Source organism: Malus sylvestris, chromosome 4 (assembly GCF_916048215.2).
Source record: "Malus sylvestris chromosome 4, drMalSylv7.2, whole genome shotgun sequence".
Classification (NCBI taxonomy): domain Eukaryota; kingdom Viridiplantae; phylum Streptophyta; class Magnoliopsida; order Rosales; family Rosaceae; genus Malus; species Malus sylvestris.
Window position 1 is genome coordinate 28,345,475 of NC_062263.1, and position 23,048 is coordinate 28,368,522.

The window sequence follows — 23,048 nt, forward strand, 5'->3', positions numbered from 1 at the left end:
GCTCGAATGCAAGCCGATTTTGACGCCGATGGAGCCAAATGTCAAAATGAGTGCATATGAACGAAAAGATTTGGAAGATGCGACGATGTATCGACAATTGGTAGGTAGTCTGATCTACTTAACCTTGACTCGACCTGACATTTCTTATGCAGTTGGTGTGATGAGTCGGTACATGCAAAATCCAAAGAAGCCTCATTTGGAAGCAGTTCGACGAATACTGAGATATGTGAAGAGTACAATTGACTATGGTCTTTTGTACAAGAAAGGTGAAGACTGCAAGTTAGTTGGTTACTGTGATGCTGACTATGCGGGAGATCATGACACCAGGAGATCAACAACTGGGTATGTGTTTAAGCTTGGTTCTGAAACCATCTCTTGGTATAGCAAGAGACAACCGACGGTATCATTGTCAACCACTGAAGCTGAGTATCGAGCAGCAGCAATGGCAGCTCAAAAGAATGCATGGCTGGTACAGTTGATGAGTGATCTACATCAACCAGTAGATTATTCAGTACCATTGTACTGTGATAACCAATCGGCAATTCGCTTGGCAGAAAATCCAGTCTTTCATGCAAGAACTAAGCATGTGAAGGAACACTACCATTTCATTAGAGAGAAGGTCTTGCAAGAAGATATTGAGATGAGACAAATCAATACAGATGATCAAATTGCAGACTTGTTCACAAAAGGTTTGAGTACTGGCAAGTTTGAAAAGTTTCGTCGTCAACTCAGCATGGAGAAAAGAATGAGAGATGACATTGAGGGGGAGTGTTGAGAATCAATGTCAAGCCCAAAACCATAAGTAATCCACAACCCAATCTAAAGTCCAAGTCCATATCTAGTTTGATGATGTAAGTGCTTACAATTGCAAAGTTAGGCAAAGTTAGGTTGTGTGTGAAAACAAATAATTAGGTGCAATTAATGTGTTTTGTGTGGTAGTAAATAATCTTAGTTTAATTAAGTAGCTTTCATTTGGTTTGCTATAAATACCCAAGTCCCCAAGCCTTGTAAATCATCCAAAGGAAAAACAAAGCTAAGTGCTAAATAAGAAAAGCTTTGCTAATTAGTGTTTTTTGTGAGCTTTCTTTAAGAGTGTGCTTTATTTTCTTCTTCTTGGAATAATTAGAGTTATCTTGTATACTCTTTTTGTTCAACAAACGAAAGTTCAAAACATGAGCCAAAACCAATAACTTGACTCCTTCAAAACATGAGCAAATTGGTATCGATGTTTGTAGATCCCATAACAGAACTCTTCTTTTAAGAAAAAACACGACTGCTCATGTGCACACGCACATGAGCAGAAATAAAGAGTTAACATTAGACGATAGCCTTTCGAGAAGTATTATGGTACTTACTGCTGCAAGAGTAAGGTCAAGCTCTTCCATAATTCCAGATTCAGCAGCTGCGTCTGCAAAGCATTTATAAAGTATACATGTTCAGATACCGCAGTTGGTTCAACTTTCAATTCTAATACTTCAACAAAAAGTCTGTGATACTATTTTATTTCCTAATTTTCTATTATTCTATTAATGATTATTCATGGTGTGATGGCAAGTGCCTTCGCCCATGAGCGGTAGGTCTCGGGTTCGAGACTTGGGAGCAGCCTCTCCATAAATGGGGGTAAGGCTAGCCGACATTCACCTCTCCCAGACCCTGCTTAAAGCGGGAGCCTTGTGCACTGGGTACGAAAGGATAAAGAACATGATACATAAGTCAAACAGAATGTATTTTCCTCAGAATCTTGTTCAATTTCCACAAAAATGATACAAAACTCAAACATGATGTTTCTTCTTTAATTTGTTTCTCGATCAAATTATTTTCTCGTTTCATTCATCATTCTTTGAATCTTCGTACTTGTACATTTTTCTTCTCTTTTGCTTGTACCTCCTCATAAACTTGTATAATTTCCACACAAAAAAAGGCACCTGTTTGTTATCAAAACATAAACACTTTTACGCGAAACTTTTAACGGAAATCTTATGCGAATTGTATGCAATTGAAATCCTCACAAAAATTACCACACAAGAAAGAATCCCCATTCCACATCTGACCAACATTCTTCCAAGTTCTGCCCACCAAGCAACCTTTCTAGAAATAAAGTTCAAAACATGAGCCGAAACCAATAATTTGACTCCTTCGAATATAAAGAACAAGTAATTAAAGAGAAAAGGATGAAAAACCTTAGAGAAAGCTATGGCAAGACATCCCAAAATGCAGAATATCTCGGATAACGCCATTGCCTGCTTCACCAAAAGAAACCTGAATTGAGCAAAAATTGAAGTGATTAGAACTTGGTTTGGAGTGACATGTTATATCTCTTGAAATGAGCTAACCTAGTATAACATTTGAACTACTACGTACATATACGGAAAGCAGTAGGCAGAGGCTTTGAAAACGTAGTTTAATCTGACCAGAGAGAGGGGAGTGGTGATTTGAAACGCTTACCTTGTGTTTCAATTTTGAACAACTTCCGGACTACCCAACAAGGCACTTCTCTTGAAAGATGAAAAGCATGAATATATATACCCAACTGCGCTAGTTCATTGAGGCCTCTCCGCATGAATCAAATCATCACTTTAAGATCCCGACTCGGTCGAAACATCATTTAACAATGCCGGAGAATCTTCACGTCAGTGAACTAATCAAAAGAATATGTGTGGTGAGTATAGAAGAATAGAAAAGCGAGAGAAGGGAGATGAACAAACAATGAATATTTTGACTTACATCGTTTATGTGGGATGCGGGAAATCTTAGGCCATTCACGGCCGCTCTCCTCAGCGCATGCTTCCTTTAGATGGGGACATGCATCAATCTCTAGCACATGTAGCTTGGTGATCCGTTGCATAGCTTCCACTGTAGGAAAATACATGAGATTCTTGCACCTCTTAATACGCAGTTGGGTAAGAGATGTAAGGTCACCCAACCACTCCGGCAAAGACTCCACTCTGCCGAATGATCTTATCTCCAAAGACGTTAAAGTAGTGAAGTGTTGAATTTGATCAGGTAGAGACTTGAGCTTACGCCACCCTGAGATCGTTAAGCTTTGGATTTGTGACGATGGAACCTCAAAATCAGGAAAAGAGTCCAGCTTCCAGAACTTACCGATTGTCATCTCTTTCAAACCATGCAGAGAATGGAGGCCCCTCGGCAAATATTGTAATTTCAAACACTCGTATATTACCAAACATGAAAGAGACTGCAAGCTAGATACATCTTGATCTGCCATAGATTTTATTTTGTCGCAAAACTTGACCAAAAAATGGCTAAGAGATATGCATGATGATAGTTCACTAGGCAGACTTGTTATTGCATCACATTTTTCAATCTCCAAATAACGCAGGGATGTGAGGTTGTCTAAACTTGGAATAGCCCGTAGATTAGGGCAACGAGATATAACCAGGTGCTCAAGAGAGACGGGGTATTGTCGCCCTAAATGCTTCAGACTTTGACATTTGGAGATAAAGAATGAGCGAAGAGAAGTACAAGATTGTAGCCCACTCAGTATACTTGTGAATCCATTGCATTCTTCAATTCTCAGTTCACAGAGGGATGTGCAGCCGTATAAGGACAACTCCTCCAGTCCACTCTGAAGATTTGTTGACTCAAGAGAACATCTTTCAATAGCCAATTTGCGGAGGGTGGTCAGACTGTGTATTGAAATGCATCTTAGCTTTGGACAATCAACTATGCTCAACTCCTGCAGAGATGAATGGTATTCAACCAGGGACGGTGACCGTGAAATTGGAATGGATGTTAGATTAGGGCAACCCCTTATTAGCAACTTCTGGTTCTTTTCCAATATCCCTACTGGCAGAGAAGTAAGCTCCTGGAGATATTCTAATCTAAGGGAAGTGAGAGCGGTTAGTTGACTGCTTATATTTTCTATTGCCATGAAGTTGTCAACGTTATACACATCCAACTTTTGGAGAGATGGAAAGTGTCCTGGAGCAGTTCGCAGTTCCATGCAAGACACGAGAGTCAACTTCTCAAGGCAGGGAAACACTACTAGCTCCACTTTCTCATTTGTTGGCATCGCAACAACTGCTTCATTCCATTCAACTAGAACTGGACAATCAATCATTTGCAAGGTTTTCAATGCTGGAAACAAAATCACCCTCCTCACTGTCTCATTCCTTGTCGTCGTTGTAGCTCCACTACTAACAAAGTTATAACCATAAAACTCGGCTCCCACACATTTAAGCTTATGCATACTGTGGAACACAACATGTCTAAGATGTGGCAAATGACCGAGTGTTGGGACTTGTTCACATTCTCTGCAATCATATAACAAAACCTCTTGCAAATTTTGGGGCAACAGACCACTTATCATCCATGACGCAAATTTTGTACCCATGAAGTTCTCAATCCTTAAGATTTCTAACTTGGGGTGCAGTTGGAGACCTTCCAGTACATCATCGTCGTGTTCATTTCTTCCCCTGCCACAATTCCCCCATTCAAATGTCAACCCTCGTATGTATGCTTTCCCCACTAAATTTGATTTTTTTGCTTCCTCTTTGTCCCTCACATATTCCAAACATCTAAGTGTTAGATTTCCTTTCAATTGGTTTAAGCCACCTAGCTCATCAATTCCACGAGTTCTAGCCCTATCCAGAGTAAAGGAAGGTAGTCTCTGCAGTAGAGTGCAGCTTCTAATCCCAAATGGAATAACTTCCATATATTTATCGAAATAAACATGTCTCAAGTTTATCAAATTTTCTAGCTCCCTTGGAAATATTCGAAGTTGTTTTGTATCATACATTCTCAACGTCTGTAGGTTATAGAGCTTCCCAACAGACCTAGGAAGTGCTCGGAAATGTGTATTGGAAATGTCTAGATATCTCAGGTGTCTTAGCTCTCCAATTGAACTGGGCAACTCCAAAGCATAAGTTTTGGACAATTTTAACACACGTAAACCCTTAAATCTTGACAAGATGTTACCGGGGATTCCACTGTGTGAAAATAGAGAGGACACTTTCTCAGCATTTTTTTCTAAACTTTTTGGTATTAGAGACGATATCTCTGTCTTGCTTTGAATTTTAAGTTTATCTTCCCCATCATATTTTGACACTAGTTCTGCGAGATCATGCACAAGATCATGCATCTTGCATCTGATAATAAAGCCATCGCCATCCTTTATAACATCTTGGAAAAATGAGTTTTCCAACAGACTATCAAAATATTCATTACCAATATCCTCCATCTCTAGATTAGCATGAGAGTGGAGCAATCCTTGAGCCATCCAGAGTTGAACTAAATCATCTCTTTCAATTTCAAAATCTTTTTCCAACATTGAGCAACACGCAAAACATTGTTTCAAATATGGTGATTTCAAACTGTCAAAACTCAACTTCAAAATTGACATGATTCTATCCTCTCCTTCAGGTAATTCCCATATTTTACTTTCTTGAATTACTAACCATTCATTTGCACTATTTCTAGATCGCATCATGCTTCCCAAAACCTGTTGGTGCATAAGTTAAAATTTCTATATACATTTTAAAAAACATATATTTCACCCATGTAACAAGTTGAAGTGTTAACATATACAACAGTAAAGAAATCAATAGTTTAATCGAAGTTTGACCATATATCAATGCTGACCTTATTTTCCACTCCATTTATGTAATAGAACTTTTATCTAACATACTTGTCGCTAGTAACAATGCAGTAGAAGAATAATAGTATATTTTGGAGGGAGCGTTTGGATTCATTTTTCTTTAAGAAAAAACGTATTAAAAGCAATAAACAATGGGAGCAAATTGTTTCAATAAGTTGCAATCTAGAGCTAGTACTCTGCACTATGTGTATATTAACATCCACCAATTCCCAAATTCAAATTTCATGTAAATAAGTGTCATTTGTAAAATTTATGAGCAAGAATTTAAAAATAAAAAACACAAAAAAACTCAATCACAAGTGGCCGCCACCACTTTAAAAATAAAAAGTACCAAAAACTCAATCCCGAGTGGCCGCCACCACCCCCACCCACACACCACCACCACATGTCATTGTGGCCCTTGTTAGCACAGTTGCCACCACCCAGCATCCTCACTGCCGTTGCTACCACCACTACTAACACATTTCATAACTACTATCTTTTATTTATATATTAATCTCTATATACACACATTAAATTTCGTATTTCAAATTTCATTGTACTTTTAGGTTAACCAAACAAGAAAGTTCACAAATTTTAAAAAATAAAATTCTGTCATTTCTATCTCATTCATTTTGGAATTTCCTAATAAGCTTAAATTTTCTCATCCAAATACAGTGTTACTATAACAAATAAAAAGTAAAAGATATAATATATTAGTGCATACCTTTGCCACCAATGGTACACCAGCACACTTTTCAGCAATCGCCCTTCCAATTCTCTCATGAATTGAAGCTGCTAAAGGAGCACATCCGTATGGAAAAGCTTCACCTTTTAATATGGACCAACAATCCTCTACTGATAAATTCACCAAGTCACACCTCGGAAGTGTTTCTGTGATTGATGCAACTTTGACACTGCGAGTAGTAACAATCATGACACTTCCATGAGCAGAATTGAGTTTTGACAAACAACTCATCAAATTGCTCCATAACATATCATCTTCATTCCACACATCATCTAGTACGAGAATATATCTCTTCCCCATCAACTCTTTTTGGAGGTTTTGAAGCAATGCCTCCTGACTTGTTAGTCCAGTATTTGTTGAGTTAAGTAATTCCAAAATCCGTCTCAAAATTGAATTAACGTCGAAAGTGGTAGATACACACACCCAAATTTTGGTTTCAAAATGTTTGTCAATGTAACGGTTGTCATTGTATATTGATTTAGCCAAAGTTGTCTTTCCGAGCCCTGCCATTCCCACAATCACCATAACCGAAAGGTATTTTTCCTGATTGTTGGAGTCTATCAAGGTTGCGATTATACCAGACACAATCTCCTCCCTACCGAAGATCTTTTCATCATGATCAAAGCTTGAGACGGTTTCCCTGTTCCCCATGCCTTGTGGGGATAATGTAGAATCTATTCTTCTTGCAACTAAGCCAATGAAAGATGCCTCGCTCTTGAGATCCGCTAGAGTTGCATTGATGTTCTTTATTTTGTGTGCCATTTGTTGACGAAATAAGATAGGGTTTGAGCGTGAAAGGAAGTTGAGTACCTTTTTCTTGACTTGGTTTTGCAATTCTGCTTTGCTCCGGACATCTTCGTAATTGATTTCGTCGAAGACATTGTCAGCGTCACGAGCCACCTCTTCAAGTTTCTTCAACCAGTCTCTGACTGCCATGCCCCGATCCTGCTGTGGTTGGTTTGTGACATCGCCTAAGAACTCTTGAATCGCACGTATTGATTGACGAAACTTTGCTAGTTCTTTTCTGAATCCCCGGAAAAGACTGAATTCTTGAGCAGCAAGTAAAGCTAACTTGTTCAGTATTCCCTCCACAGGAAAAGTATGAACTTCGAACGCCTTAACAGCCTCCATACTTAGCGCGAAAAGGTATGAATGCAGAGATAGCTAAGGAAACAAGAAGAAATAGGATTGAAGAATTCGTCCTACTGCAGATTTGTAGATAAAAAATATGGTTTCATAACCAATTGGCAATTTGGTATTTAATTATAAGGAGTCCACCTACCCATCAAATTATTTCAAGCTCAACGCAAATTTTAAATTAGCAGTGGATTATAATTATTGGTAGCTTCTTCCATCAGTGCTGGCGAAATATGTATTCTCTATTCACATTAGTTGGAAACTTATGTTTTTAATAATTGAAGGAATCTGTACTGAGCGAGTAGTAGGTTTAAGAAAGTACCACTAAGCTTTCAAATCTAACAACTCCCATTGACCTTTCGATCTGCTCAATAATATTCATTAAACAAATTTCACAATACATAAAAAACGTGTATATGATGAACCCCTATTACTGAACTTCCATTTGCGTTTAACAATGCCAATTTGCAATTTTTTTTTGTTGAAAAAACTAATAAAAAGGACTTTAAAGATTTACATTTTAATAAAAATTTATCTACTTACTTTATTTAATGATAAGGATAAAAGAATAAAAAAACATAAAAAAACACCACATGCGCTAAGCGCGCGTAACCCCCACCCCCCCCCCTCTTCCCCCTTTCCACTCTTTTTTCTCCCCGTCGTTAGCAATCACTGAGAGATTTTTTTTTATTTTTTATTTTGCTTAGAATAAGAGAAAGACTTCAAATTTAATTACATTTCCCAATTTATTTTTGTGGTGTTGTTTCCTAATAATAGTCAAGATGACAAGGGATTTTTCAATGTGCTAGAACATGGGATGGTACACCACGTATCTCTATACAAGTGGTGAGATTCTTGTGTTAAAAAATTAATAACATAAAAAATAAAATATCTTACCACTTACATAATAACACGTGGTGTACCACTTGTATTACGAGCATAAGGAAAAATTTCTCCAAGATGACACCCAAGCTAAAGAAATTGGATGGAGAGCTACATTTAATTATTGTAGGTATGTAAAAAGTGTGAGGGACTTTTAATTGAGTAATTGAAAATAGCTTTTTAAATATAATTACTGAGGACATAATCTTCTCAAGGTTTCATAAATAGTGTAGTACGTTAAGTTTCATAAACAATGTAGTAAGTTTCATAAACAATGTAGTAAGTTTCATAAAAAGTTTAGCAAGTTTCATAAACAATGTAATAAGTTTCATAAACAGTTTAGTAAGTTTCATAAACAGTTTAGTAAGTTTCATAAATAGTGTAGTACCGTTAAGTTTTATAAACAATGTAAAAAGTTTCATAAATAGTACGTATGAGGACGCGTTGGTCTAGTACGTTAGTTTTTTGTTTAAATATTAAAATTATGTATTTTTCATTAAAATTTAAGTTCTTTTATCATTTTTATTAAAATTTAAGAGTTTTTCATTAAAATTTAAATATTTTTTATTAAATAAAATTATAGCATGATTTTTTGTTAAAGTAAATTTTGCCCAAACCTTTTTCATGAAAATTCCCTTCTTTTTTTTTTTTTGTTTCTGCTTACATACCAAATGCAAATTTTCAATTATGCAGGAAGGTTCCTGTGAGTAATTAAGCTTGTTGATTTGAAATTTTAGCTACCACGTCTTGGACCACAAGGAAGAAAATATCGGTAATATCGGAAATATCAGTAGTCCGAAAACACGGAAATATCGATGGAAATATCGGGATAATATCGATATCGATAAAAATTACATGGAAACCACGGAAATTGTAAGAAAAACTTGGAAATTTTTAATGAAACTTTGCAGGATGTTTATTTAGTCAATTATCTATTAGTTTATCACAAAAAATTGGAAGGAAATGCATTGCATGATGGATTTAACTGATTTAAGTTGATTATATAGCGAACTGGCAAATTTTTCACTCTTTGAGGTTCAAAATTTTCACTATTTCCCTGAAATTATATATTTTCACTTTTTCCCTGAAATTGAGTCCTTTATCCTAATTTAATCTGGACCCCCAGATTAATTTATATTTTCACTATTTCCCTGAAATTATATAAATTGTGCAATTGAGTCCTTTATCCTAATCTAATCTGGACCCTCCATCTTGATTCTCACTCTCTGTCACGCTGCCACGTGGCAGACCACTAACCCTCACCCTATCTCTCTCTCTCTTTTCCCGAGTCCCTCTCGGACCCCTCACTCTCTCTCAGTTCTCAACTCTATCTCTCTCTCGAACTCTCGTTCTCTCACTCCATTTCCCCGATCGCACCCACACCCAGGCACACCCAAATCCGTCCACCCCGATGCCAGCGCAACATCTCCACCACCCTCCTGAACTCTCCCTCCCTCTCCTCCGTCTCTGGGAAGCACGACGACGCGCAGAGGAAGCTCCATTTCCCCAATCGCACCCACACCCATTTCCCCAAATCGTTCGATGAAGAGAGCATCATCGGGGGACTATTCAATTCGGTGGGGAAAGGACGAGGTGAATCTGTCGCTCTCGCTTTTCTCGATTCGGTTTTACGAGAAGATGAACTACACTCGGTGGGTTTTTCCCTAAATTTCCCTACTTTGGATATGTAATTCTTGTTAGATCTTGAAGCTTTTTGTGTAAATTAAGGTAATTTTTGAATCATTATGCACTGTAATTCCATAATTTGATCTATTGGAATTTGGGTTTGCTTCAACTTCGTGTTTGTTTCTGGGGATTTGGGGGAATTTCGGCGGTGGTGATTGTGATTAGCGGTCCGAAGGAGTCCTCGCGCTCGGCGGATTCCGGCGGCTCCACTCCCTTTCCACCGTTCAGTAAGCCCTCCTCCGCCTCTTCCAGCTCTGCTCCTTCTTCTTCCTCGTCGGGAGCATCCTCCTCGCGAAAATATCGAAAATATTGATAATATCGCGATATTTGGACGATAATTAAGTGGATATATGTAAAAATATCGTTATCTTATCGATATTTAAATCCTTGTTGGACCCATACAAAATTTCTTTTGTAGCCGATAGTTTGACCTAATCTTGCCCTAAGTCTAGGCTATTTAGCCTATTTTTATTTGGGCTCTTGCCCCTGTTTTTCAACCCAAAAAAAATAAAAAACTGATTAATTGTTTAGAAAAGGATACTAACCGACTTACGTGGACCACTTAGAGAGAACCACGTGTCATAGACCCCCCAATAGGGCCAATTCTCTTGTTTTTCTTTTTACGCGTAAGCAAACACCCTCCTTTTTAATATTAACCTTTAGGCATGAGCTCACGTGCTTGTAGAATACATTTTTTAAATCACGTCATGTTACGCATGATTTACACGTTTTAAATGTATTTATATATGTGAATTGACAAAAGGAAAGTCAAATATTTGAAGTAAATGAATAATCTTAGATCATGCTAGAAAAAAACGTCTCACAAACTAATCAAAGCAACTGAATTGACATAATAAAATCGGTCTTTCAATTTTTATCTACATTCTATTGAATTTAAATTAAGAATAGAGAAAATAATATTTAGTAAACAACTGATTGAATCACATTATTGCTAACTCATTGTGAAGCTAAGCCCACCTCCCTCCCCTTTATTATAGATAATATCGTTTGTTAAAAAAAAATAGTTATTTGACAACTAATTTATTACATTATTATGCGCATGCCAAAAATATTTTTTATAACTGACATTACACACCTTTTAAGATGTTTTGAATATGTTTAAAAATAGAGAAAATAATATTTAATGAACAACTGACTAAATCACATTATTGCTAGCCTATTGTGAGGTTAAAAAAAACTGTACAAAAAAGAATTAATTATTAAAAAAACACTGTTAAAATGTTGAAAAATACCCTTACATTATTTGATGCATTATTTTGGGTTGCTTTTGAATTTTTTTGTTTTGGGGACATTTTTGTCCAAATTTTTTTTGTGAAGCTTGTGACCCCAAAGGGGTTGTTAGCTTTATATATTAAGATTAGGAGGAGAGGAAGGGTGCATTGGTGCAAGTTGGCTGGGTCAACTCGAATACACCATACCCTATTCAATTTTAAACAGAGTCTAGAAGGTTGAAATGAAGAAAAAATCTGCCCAAAACCAACCGAATCATTATTTTGGGTTGGGTTAGGTTGCCTTGCTGCCCATATCAGCCCAAACCCAATATGATTTTGAGCCCAAATTTGCTCATGCTCATACCCATCTCACTTCATATTATATAAATTATTATATGTATAACTTTTGGAATGACTATACTTGAAGTTCGTTGTCAATTTTCATTGAATAATGAATGATAGTATTACATTTACATTTCTTTTGGTTGAGGTTTTGGTATATGCAAAGTTGTTTGCTTTAACTTTTGCGCGGATGGTGATGTGTAAATATACTTTTAATTAATAATGATGTTTGATTCAAAATTTGAAAAATCATGTAAAATAAAGTGTTATAAGATTAAACTTGATAAAGTTGGGCAAATTTGAACCAAACTCAAATAATCTCTAACCCACCTCAAATAATCCTGAACCTAATTAAAATCCAAACACGACTAAACTCACATGAATCTGAACCCAATACAAACCCAACTTTTGAAAATTAGATTAGGATTAAGTTGACCATCTAGCCGACCTAACCCGTCTGAGTTGCACCCTAAACATGAGACATGCCCAACGAACAGCCATAAATCTGGGCTTTCCAATTGCAATTTGATATCTGATTTCTTAGAAAATGACAAGTGAAGTGAAGTTGCAGGCAGCAGCTTGTGTACCCTTTTGTGAATTTTTACACATTTTATCTGAAGGGTATTAAGAACTTGCCTGAAGTGCTTCTTGGAAAGCATGTGAAGCCTACTCCTGCTGCTAGCACTTGTGAGCCTCATGCCACAATTGCTGGTTTCACTGGTTGAAAGATGATGTTGGTTTCTGGTTTTTACTAGATTTGGTGTTGGCAGTGGAGAGTAATAAATTTGTTTTTTTGGAGGAAATGAAAGCTATTTTCTTTCAGTTTTTCTTTTCCATTTTCTGAAGGCTATTTTCATTCCTAAATGTTTAATAAAAATCCCAAGTAATAGAATTTATGCTTAATTTGTAGTATCTTAAACCATCAGTAGGTTTTGGATCTGATGACTAATTTGGCGGTAAGACATTAAGCAAAAATTTTAACTTGTAAAGAAGATTGTGTAAAGCTTTATGAGATGATTGCTTGTATTTTTGGTCCTATGATCTATTGATATTTCATTTTAAATTTGACTCCCAAAGACAATATAAGTTTGTTACTAATTTATTAAAATTAAACTTAAACATCGGTTTATATAAATTTTTCATTGTGTAGTTCGCCTAAACCTCTCACTCTTTGATGCAAATGTATCATCTTATTAAAAAAAATAAAAAATTTAAGAGCTTGTCGGGTTTGACGACTCGATTTGAGCAATTGTCGCGCTCCCCTTTCATTTTATGTTCAGGTGACATTAATCTGACATATTTTGAGATGCTATTAAAGAAAACAAATCAACAACTAATCTGCATCAGTCAATTCTAATTTATTTTGTATTTCACATGTACATGTATGTAAGTTTTATAAAGGACTGTTACATAACACTATAATGCCCGAGGCATCATGTCTGCGTATCCGATCCCTCTACGAGTAGTCGGAAAGATTGTGAACAAGAAGCTCGACAAAATCCCAGCTCCGAGAGGCAAATTCATTGTTAGTTCACCTATTCCCGCTTCAGAAAAGAAGCAACTTTGCACATTGAAGTTGCAAAGAGCAAAGACCAAGAACACAAATAGTGACATAAAGGCGTGAACAAAATCTATAAACTTTATTTTATAATTCTTCAAGTCCCTATCCATGTCCTCGGCGTTACTGCAGTTGAAAATGTACATGCCTTTGAACGTGGCGATTCCATAGTAGAGTTTTCGGTCGTTGTCCATGAAGCTATCAGTAAACGAAGATAAGAAACAAAGGAGAGCACAAAATGTAATGACACATGTTGTCAGGTACTTATTGAAAAGTTGGCAAGAACCATTGTTGGAGAAAGTAGGGATGAGGGTGTGAAATGCGAGGACTGTGCTGGAAGGTAGAAGGTTAGTGAGGTTGGCCGCACTGGCTAGGGTTTGGTGGACGGCGTACTGGTTCAAGCTGTGCTTTAATATGGTGGGAGGGGAAGGTGGTGGGCGTGGTTGCTCGGAAGATAGTACCTCAGCCATGTAGAGAAAGAAGAAGGGAGTTTGGTTATATTAATTCGCTTTCTGTTGGAGGTGATAAAAGGCAATGCTTTATAGAAAATGAAGACATTGGAGTTTAGGTTGTTTACCTCAGAATGGTGATGTATGTAAATCATGTGGATTGTGTTTTGAGAGAGGGATAGCGTAAGGGACACCAACAATGGACTAATTTCTAGGCCATAAGAAACTGACATATGATGTATGCAACCATTTTTTAGCTAGTTACCTAATATGACCATAAATTAACTCACTTGCTAGCTGTTTGAAGGAATGCAATCCTACATCAGAAGCTTGGCAGAACTACAACTTATATTGAACTGTTTCACTTTTAAATAGCCAACAACTACCGGGCTATGCAGGTGGTTAAGTTAAAATAATATCAGTGTGATTAGTAGTGGCTGCTGGTCCGACTCTGAAATCTTGACGCTAGCTAGAACTTACCTATCTTCCAAGAGTTTCGCACCATCAACATTCATCATTGATGATTTTATAGGTCATTTATGTCTAGCTTGAGGTAACAAAAGTGATTTCCGTTCCGATTCTATACAGTTTAATAAAACAACTTTAAAGAGAAATCAGATTTGGCCTCCTCCCCAACCAAACTCTTCCTCAAGTCCATTACTCCAATCTCAGTTACGGATTAGTACCATCACTTTGAACATTTGGGAGATGCTTCTCTCCTTCGTTTGCTAATCACCAACAGGGTTTAATACAAAGAAAATTGTGATAAGTAGTCTCATGTTTGGATGAGCTACAGTAGAACCTTGAATTGCAAAGTTTGCTGACATTCAGAACATGCTTCGGTCTGCAATGCTGCAATGTGCTGTTGAAATGTCCCACACCGACCGTATCAATAACAAAAGAAGAGTTTTAAATACCCTAATCTCATTCCAACTAAAACCAAGGCATTTTGTGATAAAACCTCACACCTTACGGATTGTGCAGATGGTAATTACCAAGTTGGGAACAATATCGGTGTTGTTGGAAGTGGGCCGTATGGTCCGTTTCTCTGATAATTCTACACAATCAATCATCGATAAAACCACATAAAAAAATGGATTAACAATGTCGCAATGCAGCCGCACCCCGTTCATCTTTTTTCTAAAAACCGATTCATTGATTTTTGTATTTTTTCTTATGTTTGCCCCCGTCTCTGGTACCAACTTTGCAACAAACAGAATGGTTACAATCCATTAGGAAACTAAAAGCGTATGAGAAGATCCAAGAACCTAACCAGCTAACAAATGTTATTAGGCTACCGGCTGACCACTTCATGTTTATGAGAAATATCTGAAAAAATTAGGCTAAATTAGTTAGAAATGCGGTATATCAAAATGTATGTGACTGAACTGAATTTCGAACAATTCTATCAATTGTTGAGGTCATGCTTGTTAAGTATAACCTACATCTGACATTATAACCCAAGCAATGCCTCCCATGCTCAACGAGAACGAGCCAGTAAATACCTGATCGTAGGTTTCACATAGGCTGAGAGATAGTCGCTATTGCCTATTGGCATATATCAGAAAGAAAAGCAAGTTTTGAGATTCAAGTTATGTCGGATTTACCAAAACGCGGACAAATGCCACAATGGGAGTATAATCTGCTTCCACTGTTGAAGGTTCTATACATAGTAGACTTCATTCTTTCAAGACAGTTTACAAAAGACAATAAGAAACTGAAAGTGGATTAGATTTTGTTCAAGAGGAAACCTGCGACGAGAATGACAACCCGACGACGAGACAACCTAAGCATGTTCCTGAAGGTACCCGTAAGAGATACGGAGTACAAGACATCAGCATCGGATTTTCATCCTTTCCGGAAGAAGGAAGCACTTTAATACTTTTTCAGGATTCACTTCCATTTTCATAAATGATTAGTTAAAAAAAAAAATTAATCAAATGCATTTTCAATCATTTTAAAAGCATTTTCAAACAAACTTTTAAAAATTAAAAATGATGCATGAAAATCACTTCCCAAGTGATACGCTGTTATTTTCAAAATCACTATTAAGTTTATAAACCCTCAAAATGCAGTTATCCTTTTATTCCACTCCCCACTCTCTACTCCATGTAATATGTCTGTATGTAGTCCTTTTATCGTCACGTGACAAGCACGTGATACTTTGGAACTGGATCCTCTTCGAGGTAAATTTTCAGGATCCTGCCGGGCGACAAACATAACCGTTGAATTTTGATTCAACAGTTATAATTATTATAACTTTAAAAAAACTCTGTTTGTTATAACTTTAAAAAAACTCTGTTTGTAGCTGTTGGATTGAAATTCAACGAGCGCGTTTATCGCTCAACAGGATCCGAGAGTTTGCCTCGGAGAGGATCCAGTTCCTGATACTTTGAACTAAACACTCTCTCTGTCTCTGCGCCTCGTCTCTTCACACCCACGGCTAATCCAAGCCGATGAAACAGAAAGACTAAAACTTTACCGAACACTGATCGAATCTCCGCCATGGATTTCGTGGAACTGGAGGCGATCGAGGGCCTCCGATGGTCCTGGAATTCATGGCCGCCGTCAAAATCCGAGAGCGCCGCCCTCGTCATCCCTCTCAGCATCATGTGCACGCCGCTGATGCAGCAGGCCGAGCTCCCGATACTCCCCTACGACCCCGTCACATGCCTCCGATGTGGCGCCATTTTGAACCCCTACTCCCGCGTTGAATACCTTTCTCGCATCTGGTTCTGCTCCTTCTGCCACCACAGGAACTCCTTCCCTCACTCTTACTCCAACATCGGCGACACCAACCTCCCAGCCGAGCTTTTTCCGACTTACAGCGCCGTCGAGTACGCCAAAACCGCCCACGGAATTCCCAATTCCGGCTCGAATTCCCTGAATTGGGCAAATGGGTTGTCGTCATCGTCGTCCTTGTCGTCTATGGTTTCGTCGTCGGCGGCCTCGGTGTCGGATGGGGATTCGAGAGGGGTGAGGCCGGCGTTCGTGTTCGTTGTAGACGCTTGCACGCCCGGGGACGAGCTTGGAGTTCTGAAAAATGAGCTCTTGCTTGTTGTGGAGAAGCTTCCGGAGACTGCTTTGGTGGGTCTGGTCACGTTTGATTCGATGGTTCGGGTTCATGATCTCGGGTTTTCGGAGTGCTCGAGGGCCGTGGTGTTTCACGGCGAAAGGGAGCTGTCATCGCTTCAGGTAGCTGGTTTTCTTCTTTGCTTGCCATAATTGTTGGTGTGTTGAAGTGAAAGATGTTGCCTTTTTCGTGTTTTCTACTTATTAGCAGCTCTATTTTGGATATCAATGAGTTTCTTTAGGTAGTTTAGGAGAAGTTTAACCATTTGAAGTTTAAATTTTTGCCTGTCGAAGTATGTGTTGCATTTTTCGTGTTTATAAATTGGCTTTCTTGGTTATGAAGTAGAATTGTGTTACATTTTTTGTAAATTTACATTCTTTGAGTTTAAATTTGCCCTATTTTGGTGTGTTGAAGTAGGAATGTGTAACATTTTTGTGCTTTTACTTATTAGCAAATTCTTGGTTATGAACGAGTTGCTTTAGGAAGTTTAGAAGACAATCAATTTGGAGTTTATATTTTGAAGCAGTCCATTTGAATTTGATAGTCTGAACTCTGAAGTAGTAGTTTTATGACTTCATCTATTTTGATATTTGTAGAAATCTCAGTGCTTTTCGGGTCTTCTAGACACTAGAAATGCTCTCCCCCTTTAAGTATTAGTCTTTAGTTTGCTCAAGAGGTTGAAAGCAAGCAAGTATATTAACTCAGGTCCAGATTTTTCGTTGCCGATTGATCCGTTTAACTTCTGCGCTTCTCATTCCTTAGAGAATGTTCCGTGCCTTGATTTGAATTTCTGAGTTTTCTCATTGAATGCATTTAAATTTTAACTCATCTTGTACTGGAATTTAATGCTTTACATTTTATTTTTTTAACTTATAGACCCAACGATTTCTAGGCATTAAGCGAACAAAGCATCAGCAACTCGGAAAGATGTCAGTTAATCAAAGGCAGGGCTTTTTGCTACCTGTTTCTGAATGTGAGTTCAACATCACAACTGCAATTGAAGAGATCCAATGTTCACTTCAAGTCAAGTCCAGTCATCGCCCGCAAAGGTGTACAGGAGCAGCAATATTAGCTGCACTTGGACTTCTGGAAGGATGTTCAGGGAGCACGGGTTCCAGGATCATGGTCTTCACATCTGGACCTGCAACTTTAGGCCCAGGAATAATCGTCGATTCAGATCTTAGCAAGTCCATCAGAACTCACCGAGACCTCATCAATGGTCATGCCCCTTACTATAGTAGATCTTCCAGCTTTTATAGGCAAGTGTCGCAGAGGTTAACTGATGCATCTATTGTTCTCGATATGTTTGCTTGTTCTCTTGATCAAACTGGAATTGCAGAGCTGAAGGTCCCTGTTGAGAAGTCAGGTGGTTTCATGTTGCTAGGTGAGTCATTTGCTTCAAATCAATTCAGAAAATGTCTGAGCCACATTTTTACTCGTGATGAAGGGGGATATTTGAAGATGTATTTTGATGCAACTATAGAGATAGTGACCACTAAAGATATTAAAATCTGTGGAGCCCTAGGTCCTTGTGTATCTCTTCGTGAAGTCAACGATTTAGTGAGTAGCAGTGAGATTGGGGAGGGTGGTACCTATATGTGGAAGTTAGGTACAATCACCAATAAAACATGCATTGCTTTTTTATTCCAAGTGAGTGATGAGCAGAAAGTTCAACCTGGGTCTGCATTTTTGATACAATTCATAACACGATACCGTCATGGGAACATGAGAATCCGGAAAAGGGTAACAACTGCAGCAAGAAGATGGGTTGGAGGCCGTTCACCAGAAATTGCTGCTGGGTTTGATCAAGAGGCAGCAGCTTCAGTGATAGCCAGGCTTGCTATTCACCGAGCTGAGAATTGTTTCGCTCGAGATGTTATCAGATGGCTGGATGACACATTGATCCGCTTTGCTTCCAAGTTTGGAGACTATGCAGAGGAAGATCCAACTTCCTTCCACTTGTCATCCAACTTCTCCCTCTTTCCTCAGTTCATGTATTACTTGAGGAGGTCGCAGTTTATTGATGTCTTCAACAGTAGTCCTGATGAGACTGCTTTCTTCCGGCTGATGCTGAATCGCGAGGGGGTGGTGGGTTCTCTTATCATGATCCAACCCACGCTTTTCCAATACTCCTTTGATGGTCCACCCGTTCCAGTCCTCCTAGATGTCCGCTCCATCTCTCCAGATGTTATCTTGCTCTTTGACTCATATTTTCACGTGGTTATTCATTACGGGTCCAAAGTTTCTCAGTGGAGGAAGCTTGGGTATGACAAGGACCCAAACCATGAGAATTTGAGGAAGCTGTTGGAAGCCCCGGAAATTGATGCAGAGCAGTTGATGGCTGACCGAGTTCCTGCACCAAAGTTTATTAAATGTGATCAGCATGGTAGCCAGGCAAGGTTTCTTCTTGCAAAGTTGAATCCATCTGTTACTCAGAATTCAACATACACTGACAGCTCGGATATTATTTTCACTGATGATCTGAGCTTGCAAGTATTTTTAGATCACTTGAAGGTCCTTGCAGTGCAAGGCTGATGTAGAGGGGCACTGTAAATAGATTTTCGATTTTCTGATGTGGTAGGTCTCGGGTTCGAGACTTGGGAGCAGCCTCTCCATAAATGGGGGTAAGGCTAGCCGACATTCACCTCTCCCAGACCCTGCGTAAAGCGGGAGCCTTGTGCACTGGGTACGACCTTTTATACAAAAGGAAGTTTTGTGTATAGTTTTGAAGAGAAAAAGGCGTACTTTTGATAAGAGTATATCAATACATGATCGACATTATCGACAAAATGGCACATTCAAATGACTAGAAATTCTACTGATATTTAAACGAAATGGGCAATTGATGCTTGTATTTCTTCTACGGTTCTCTCCTTGGTCTCCGGCACCAGCTTTGGGTAGAAGAAAAACGTTCCTGAAATCGTTTGAACAATTATAAGAATACCGAAAGGGCAGGGAAGAGAGGAAGGATGCCGAGCTCCAATCCATCATAAAACTGGAGGTGTATGTTGTTACCTAAGGACAAGACCGGTACACCAAACTTAACAGGCTTCTGGCCGAACCTTTAGTGTTTACTGGGAATATCTGAAAAGAAACTCATCGAATCTTCGTTATAAAAATCGATTTTTTGTCAAGTTTCGGATAATAAATCGATAGAGATATACCTCTGACATAATAACCCATGATAGTCCTGACATTGCGATCAAGTATGTTGAACCATAACCCTGAATGCAGCACCAATCAGTTCAAAAACTACGCAAATAACTTCTTACAAGCATAACCATCTTATACATTAGTCTGCTAAATTTCTAACTCAAAAGACATGGACAAGTCCTCGTAAAAACTGGCTTTTTTGGTTGCACTCATGGTTATTGCATCTGGTAAAATATTATATCTCATGATCCTCTCATTATTTATTTGGGAATGCGTACATTTGTTAAAATATAAATTACAAATAAATAAACTGTTTGGCATGCAGGTCTGGAGCTATGTGCTGAAGCAAGGAACGTACAGGATCCTTACTGCAAACCAAATCAAGTCTGCTTAAATTGGTGACAAATGTGCAGAACTTGCCGGTGCTTGAAAATGTTTTTGCTTCGAATCCGAGTCCAAGCAGCTGATCCCAATTTCTTTAATTATGGCCGGGACTGAAAGTTCGGACGACATGTGTTGTCTTCTAATTCTTTTGCCGGATTTAAGACTTGATTTTTAATCCACTTTGTGAAGACAACAATGATTGTCTTCGAGGATTTCATTGACCGTAAGCGACGTCGAGTCGTATGTCATAGAAAGTTAAGGTTACACTATAAAATCAATTGACAATATGAAGAGTAGTTTAACCTCTTATAAGCCTTACATTGTTTGGTCTCTCATCGATGTGAGACTTTTGTCTTCATATTCTCACACGCCCCTCATGTTTGCTTTTAGTTTTTACTCTGTACTAGATGACTTTCTCCTTTCCTTCCAATAATAGAATATTGATTTTTGCTTAGAATACCTAGTTAGACAATCTTCAATCACGCTCTTTATTTTATAACAAAGCGTTAGCTAAAACTATCAAAAAGTGAGCTCTTCAAAAAGTTTTTACTCTAATCCTTCTTCCGACTTTAGAGAGTTATAATGACTACGAGTCAATAATTAATCAATGTGTTAAATAATTACTTATTTAAAATAACATTAAAATGTTAGCATTAATATAGGGAATTTTAACGAAAAGCTCCCGGTACTGTTCACTTTAACGATAAACCACATTTTTACACTAAAAAGTCAATCATTGTACTATTCACTTTACCCTTTATTTTGTCCTTATCATTAAAACTCAAAGTTTTCAAGCCATTTTCATTAGTTTTCCTTTAATTATAAATAGTCACTATAGAGAAGAAATATAACTATATACACAATATATAACATGATAGGAGTGATAAATTATAAGCATCTTTTATTATAAACAAAATAGATTTTTCAGTCAAAATGATTTCTAAGATTAGCATAAATTATCATTTTGGTCATTTGTGAAAAATTATGCGAATTAAGGACCAAAAAAGAGAAAAAAATACCCTCAGTTTAACAAACAATGAGCCAAAATGATTTGATAAAAATATAGACTATTTCGTCATTTTATCCGTATTTAATTTTCACAGATAGACTACAATGATTGATGGTGGACAAACTTAAAGACCACTTTTATCAATTTCAAATCTCAGAAACCAAAGTGAGAAATTATAAACATCTTTTTATTACAAAAAAATAAAAATTACGTGAAAAATACATATGGAAATCAATTGAATGCATAAATCAAATGGAGTTTTAACGAAACACTTCCAGTACTGTTCAATTTAACGAAAAATAACATTTTTACTTTTTCTTGGTACTATTCATTACACCTTTAATTGTCATTTTTTATTAGAACTAAATTTTTTTGGACTTTTCATTAGTTTTCCTTCAATCAAACTAGCAAATGAGCATGTGGAAACAATTTCATTTTATTTTTTGTTTTTTATTAAGGAGTGTGATTAGTTTTTTAAATTTTAAAAAGAGTATGAAATAATAATGATGTGACCGTTTCTTTTAATAAGTGTGTTGGTACCGTATATTGGGCCTCGTCTTTGGGCCTCATCCCTAAGCCCATGATTTATGTAAAAGGGGAGGGAGCCCTTATTCTATAAAAGGGACTCTACCTCACCCTCATTAGGAGAGCCTGACCTTCACAGAGAAACAAGGTCTCACATCCAGAGAGCCTTACATCCCTCACAACAATAGAGGGCAATACCCTCTCAGCCAAACAGAGAGCAAAATGGCAAGGGCTGCATCCACAGAGAGTTCTCTTGCCGATCTATTGTAATCTATACATTCATACAGTGAAATGGAATCAACATCAGTGTGGACGTAGCCCAAACATTGAAGTGAATCACGATACATCTTTGTGTTCTTGTGCGTTTGTGTGATCCACGGCCGGATTTACGTTGGTCCAAAATCTTCCGGATTTTGTGCATCAACATTTGGCGCCGTCTGTGGAAAACGACACGAAAAGCTATGTCTGCTCTCTTTCATTTTTTCATCTCACCACCGTGAAACCTCACCACAATATCCACCGTGAATCCGCACAACCCAAGAACTTAGAACCTCCCTCTTTGGGGCTTTTCCAGAAAACCTTCGCGGACTCTGTGCAGTTTAAAAAAAAACCTCCAAAAACCTACTTTTCTCTCTCTCAAATCTTCCGCCCCATTTTTCTCCCAAAAACTGCCCAATTTAAAGACAAAGACTCATCGCCTTCACTATCATCTGCAACTTTGGCAACAACACAGCTACCACCATGTTTGTCGGCCATCTCGGAAACCTCCAGCTCTCTGCCATTTCCATCTCTCTCTCCGTCATCTGCACCTTCTCATTCGGCTTCATGTCGCGTCTTTTCATGTCTCTAACTCCATATCTTACTTTTTCTCTCTCTCGATATGTGCCGCAGGGATCGGATCTGCTTTGCCTCTAAAGTTTCTCTCTCATACAAAATTACAAAACGATTGCCACGGAAGGGAAGAAGAAGAAGACTGTCAGTCGCTGGGTTCCCTTTTATTTTCCATTAGGGTTTTTGATGACATGATCAAGTTATGAGGGCATAGTGCTTTCCCTTTTTCGATTCTCTGCAACAATTTACTTAAATTTATCGCATCATCAATCTCATCACGGGCAGATGACAATGGCAGCTCTCCTCCATGAACAACGAGCTCTGCAACCCCACCCTGTGGCCCACCGCAGAAGGCAAACGAAGGATCTTCGTGGCCATCGACGAAGGCGATGAGAGCATGTATGCGCTGTCGTGGTGCCTGAAGAACATTGTTGCGCAAAATT

General features: G+C 38.0%; 2 protein-coding genes and 1 long non-coding RNA gene across 5 annotated transcripts in view; 2 read left to right on the top strand and 1 right to left on the bottom strand.

The window, feature by feature from the left end:
- LOC126619626 (disease resistance protein RGA2-like) overlaps positions 1-7,593 on the bottom strand; it is an 11,867-nt gene extending 4,274 nt beyond the window's left edge. The window contains exons 1-6 of one of the 3 annotated variants that reach the window (XM_050288043.1): positions 6,324-7,593; positions 2,725-5,461; positions 2,446-2,638; positions 2,181-2,259; positions 2,019-2,084; positions 1,356-1,408 (exon numbers count right to left, since the gene is read on the bottom strand). In XM_050288043.1, the coding sequence (XP_050144000.1) occupies positions 2,631-2,638; positions 2,725-5,461; positions 6,324-7,475 (3,897 nt within the window). In that variant the 5' untranslated portion in view covers positions 7,476-7,593 and the 3' untranslated portion in view covers positions 1,356-1,408; positions 2,019-2,084; positions 2,181-2,259; positions 2,446-2,630. Of the gene's footprint in view, positions 1-1,355; positions 1,409-1,693; positions 2,089-2,180; positions 2,260-2,445; positions 2,639-2,724; positions 5,462-6,323 lie in introns of those variants that run through there. The other 2 variants (XM_050288044.1, XM_050288045.1) reach the window with 2 other exon arrangements.
- Positions 1,540-20,598, top strand: LOC126619630 (uncharacterized). Its single transcript, XR_007622120.1, has 3 exons — positions 1,540-1,577; positions 19,285-20,083; positions 20,182-20,598. It is a non-coding gene; the product is annotated as an uncharacterized LOC126619630 (long non-coding RNA).
- On the top strand, positions 16,005-19,493 carry LOC126619627 (protein transport protein SEC23-like). The gene is made up of 2 exons (XM_050288046.1): positions 16,005-16,825; positions 17,580-19,493. Exons 1-2 carry the CDS (start codon positions 16,136-16,138, stop codon positions 19,236-19,238), a joined length of 2,349 nt encoding a protein of 782 aa, XP_050144003.1. The 5' UTR covers positions 16,005-16,135; the 3' UTR covers positions 19,239-19,493.
- Positions 20,599-23,048: the final 2,450 nt, after the last annotated feature.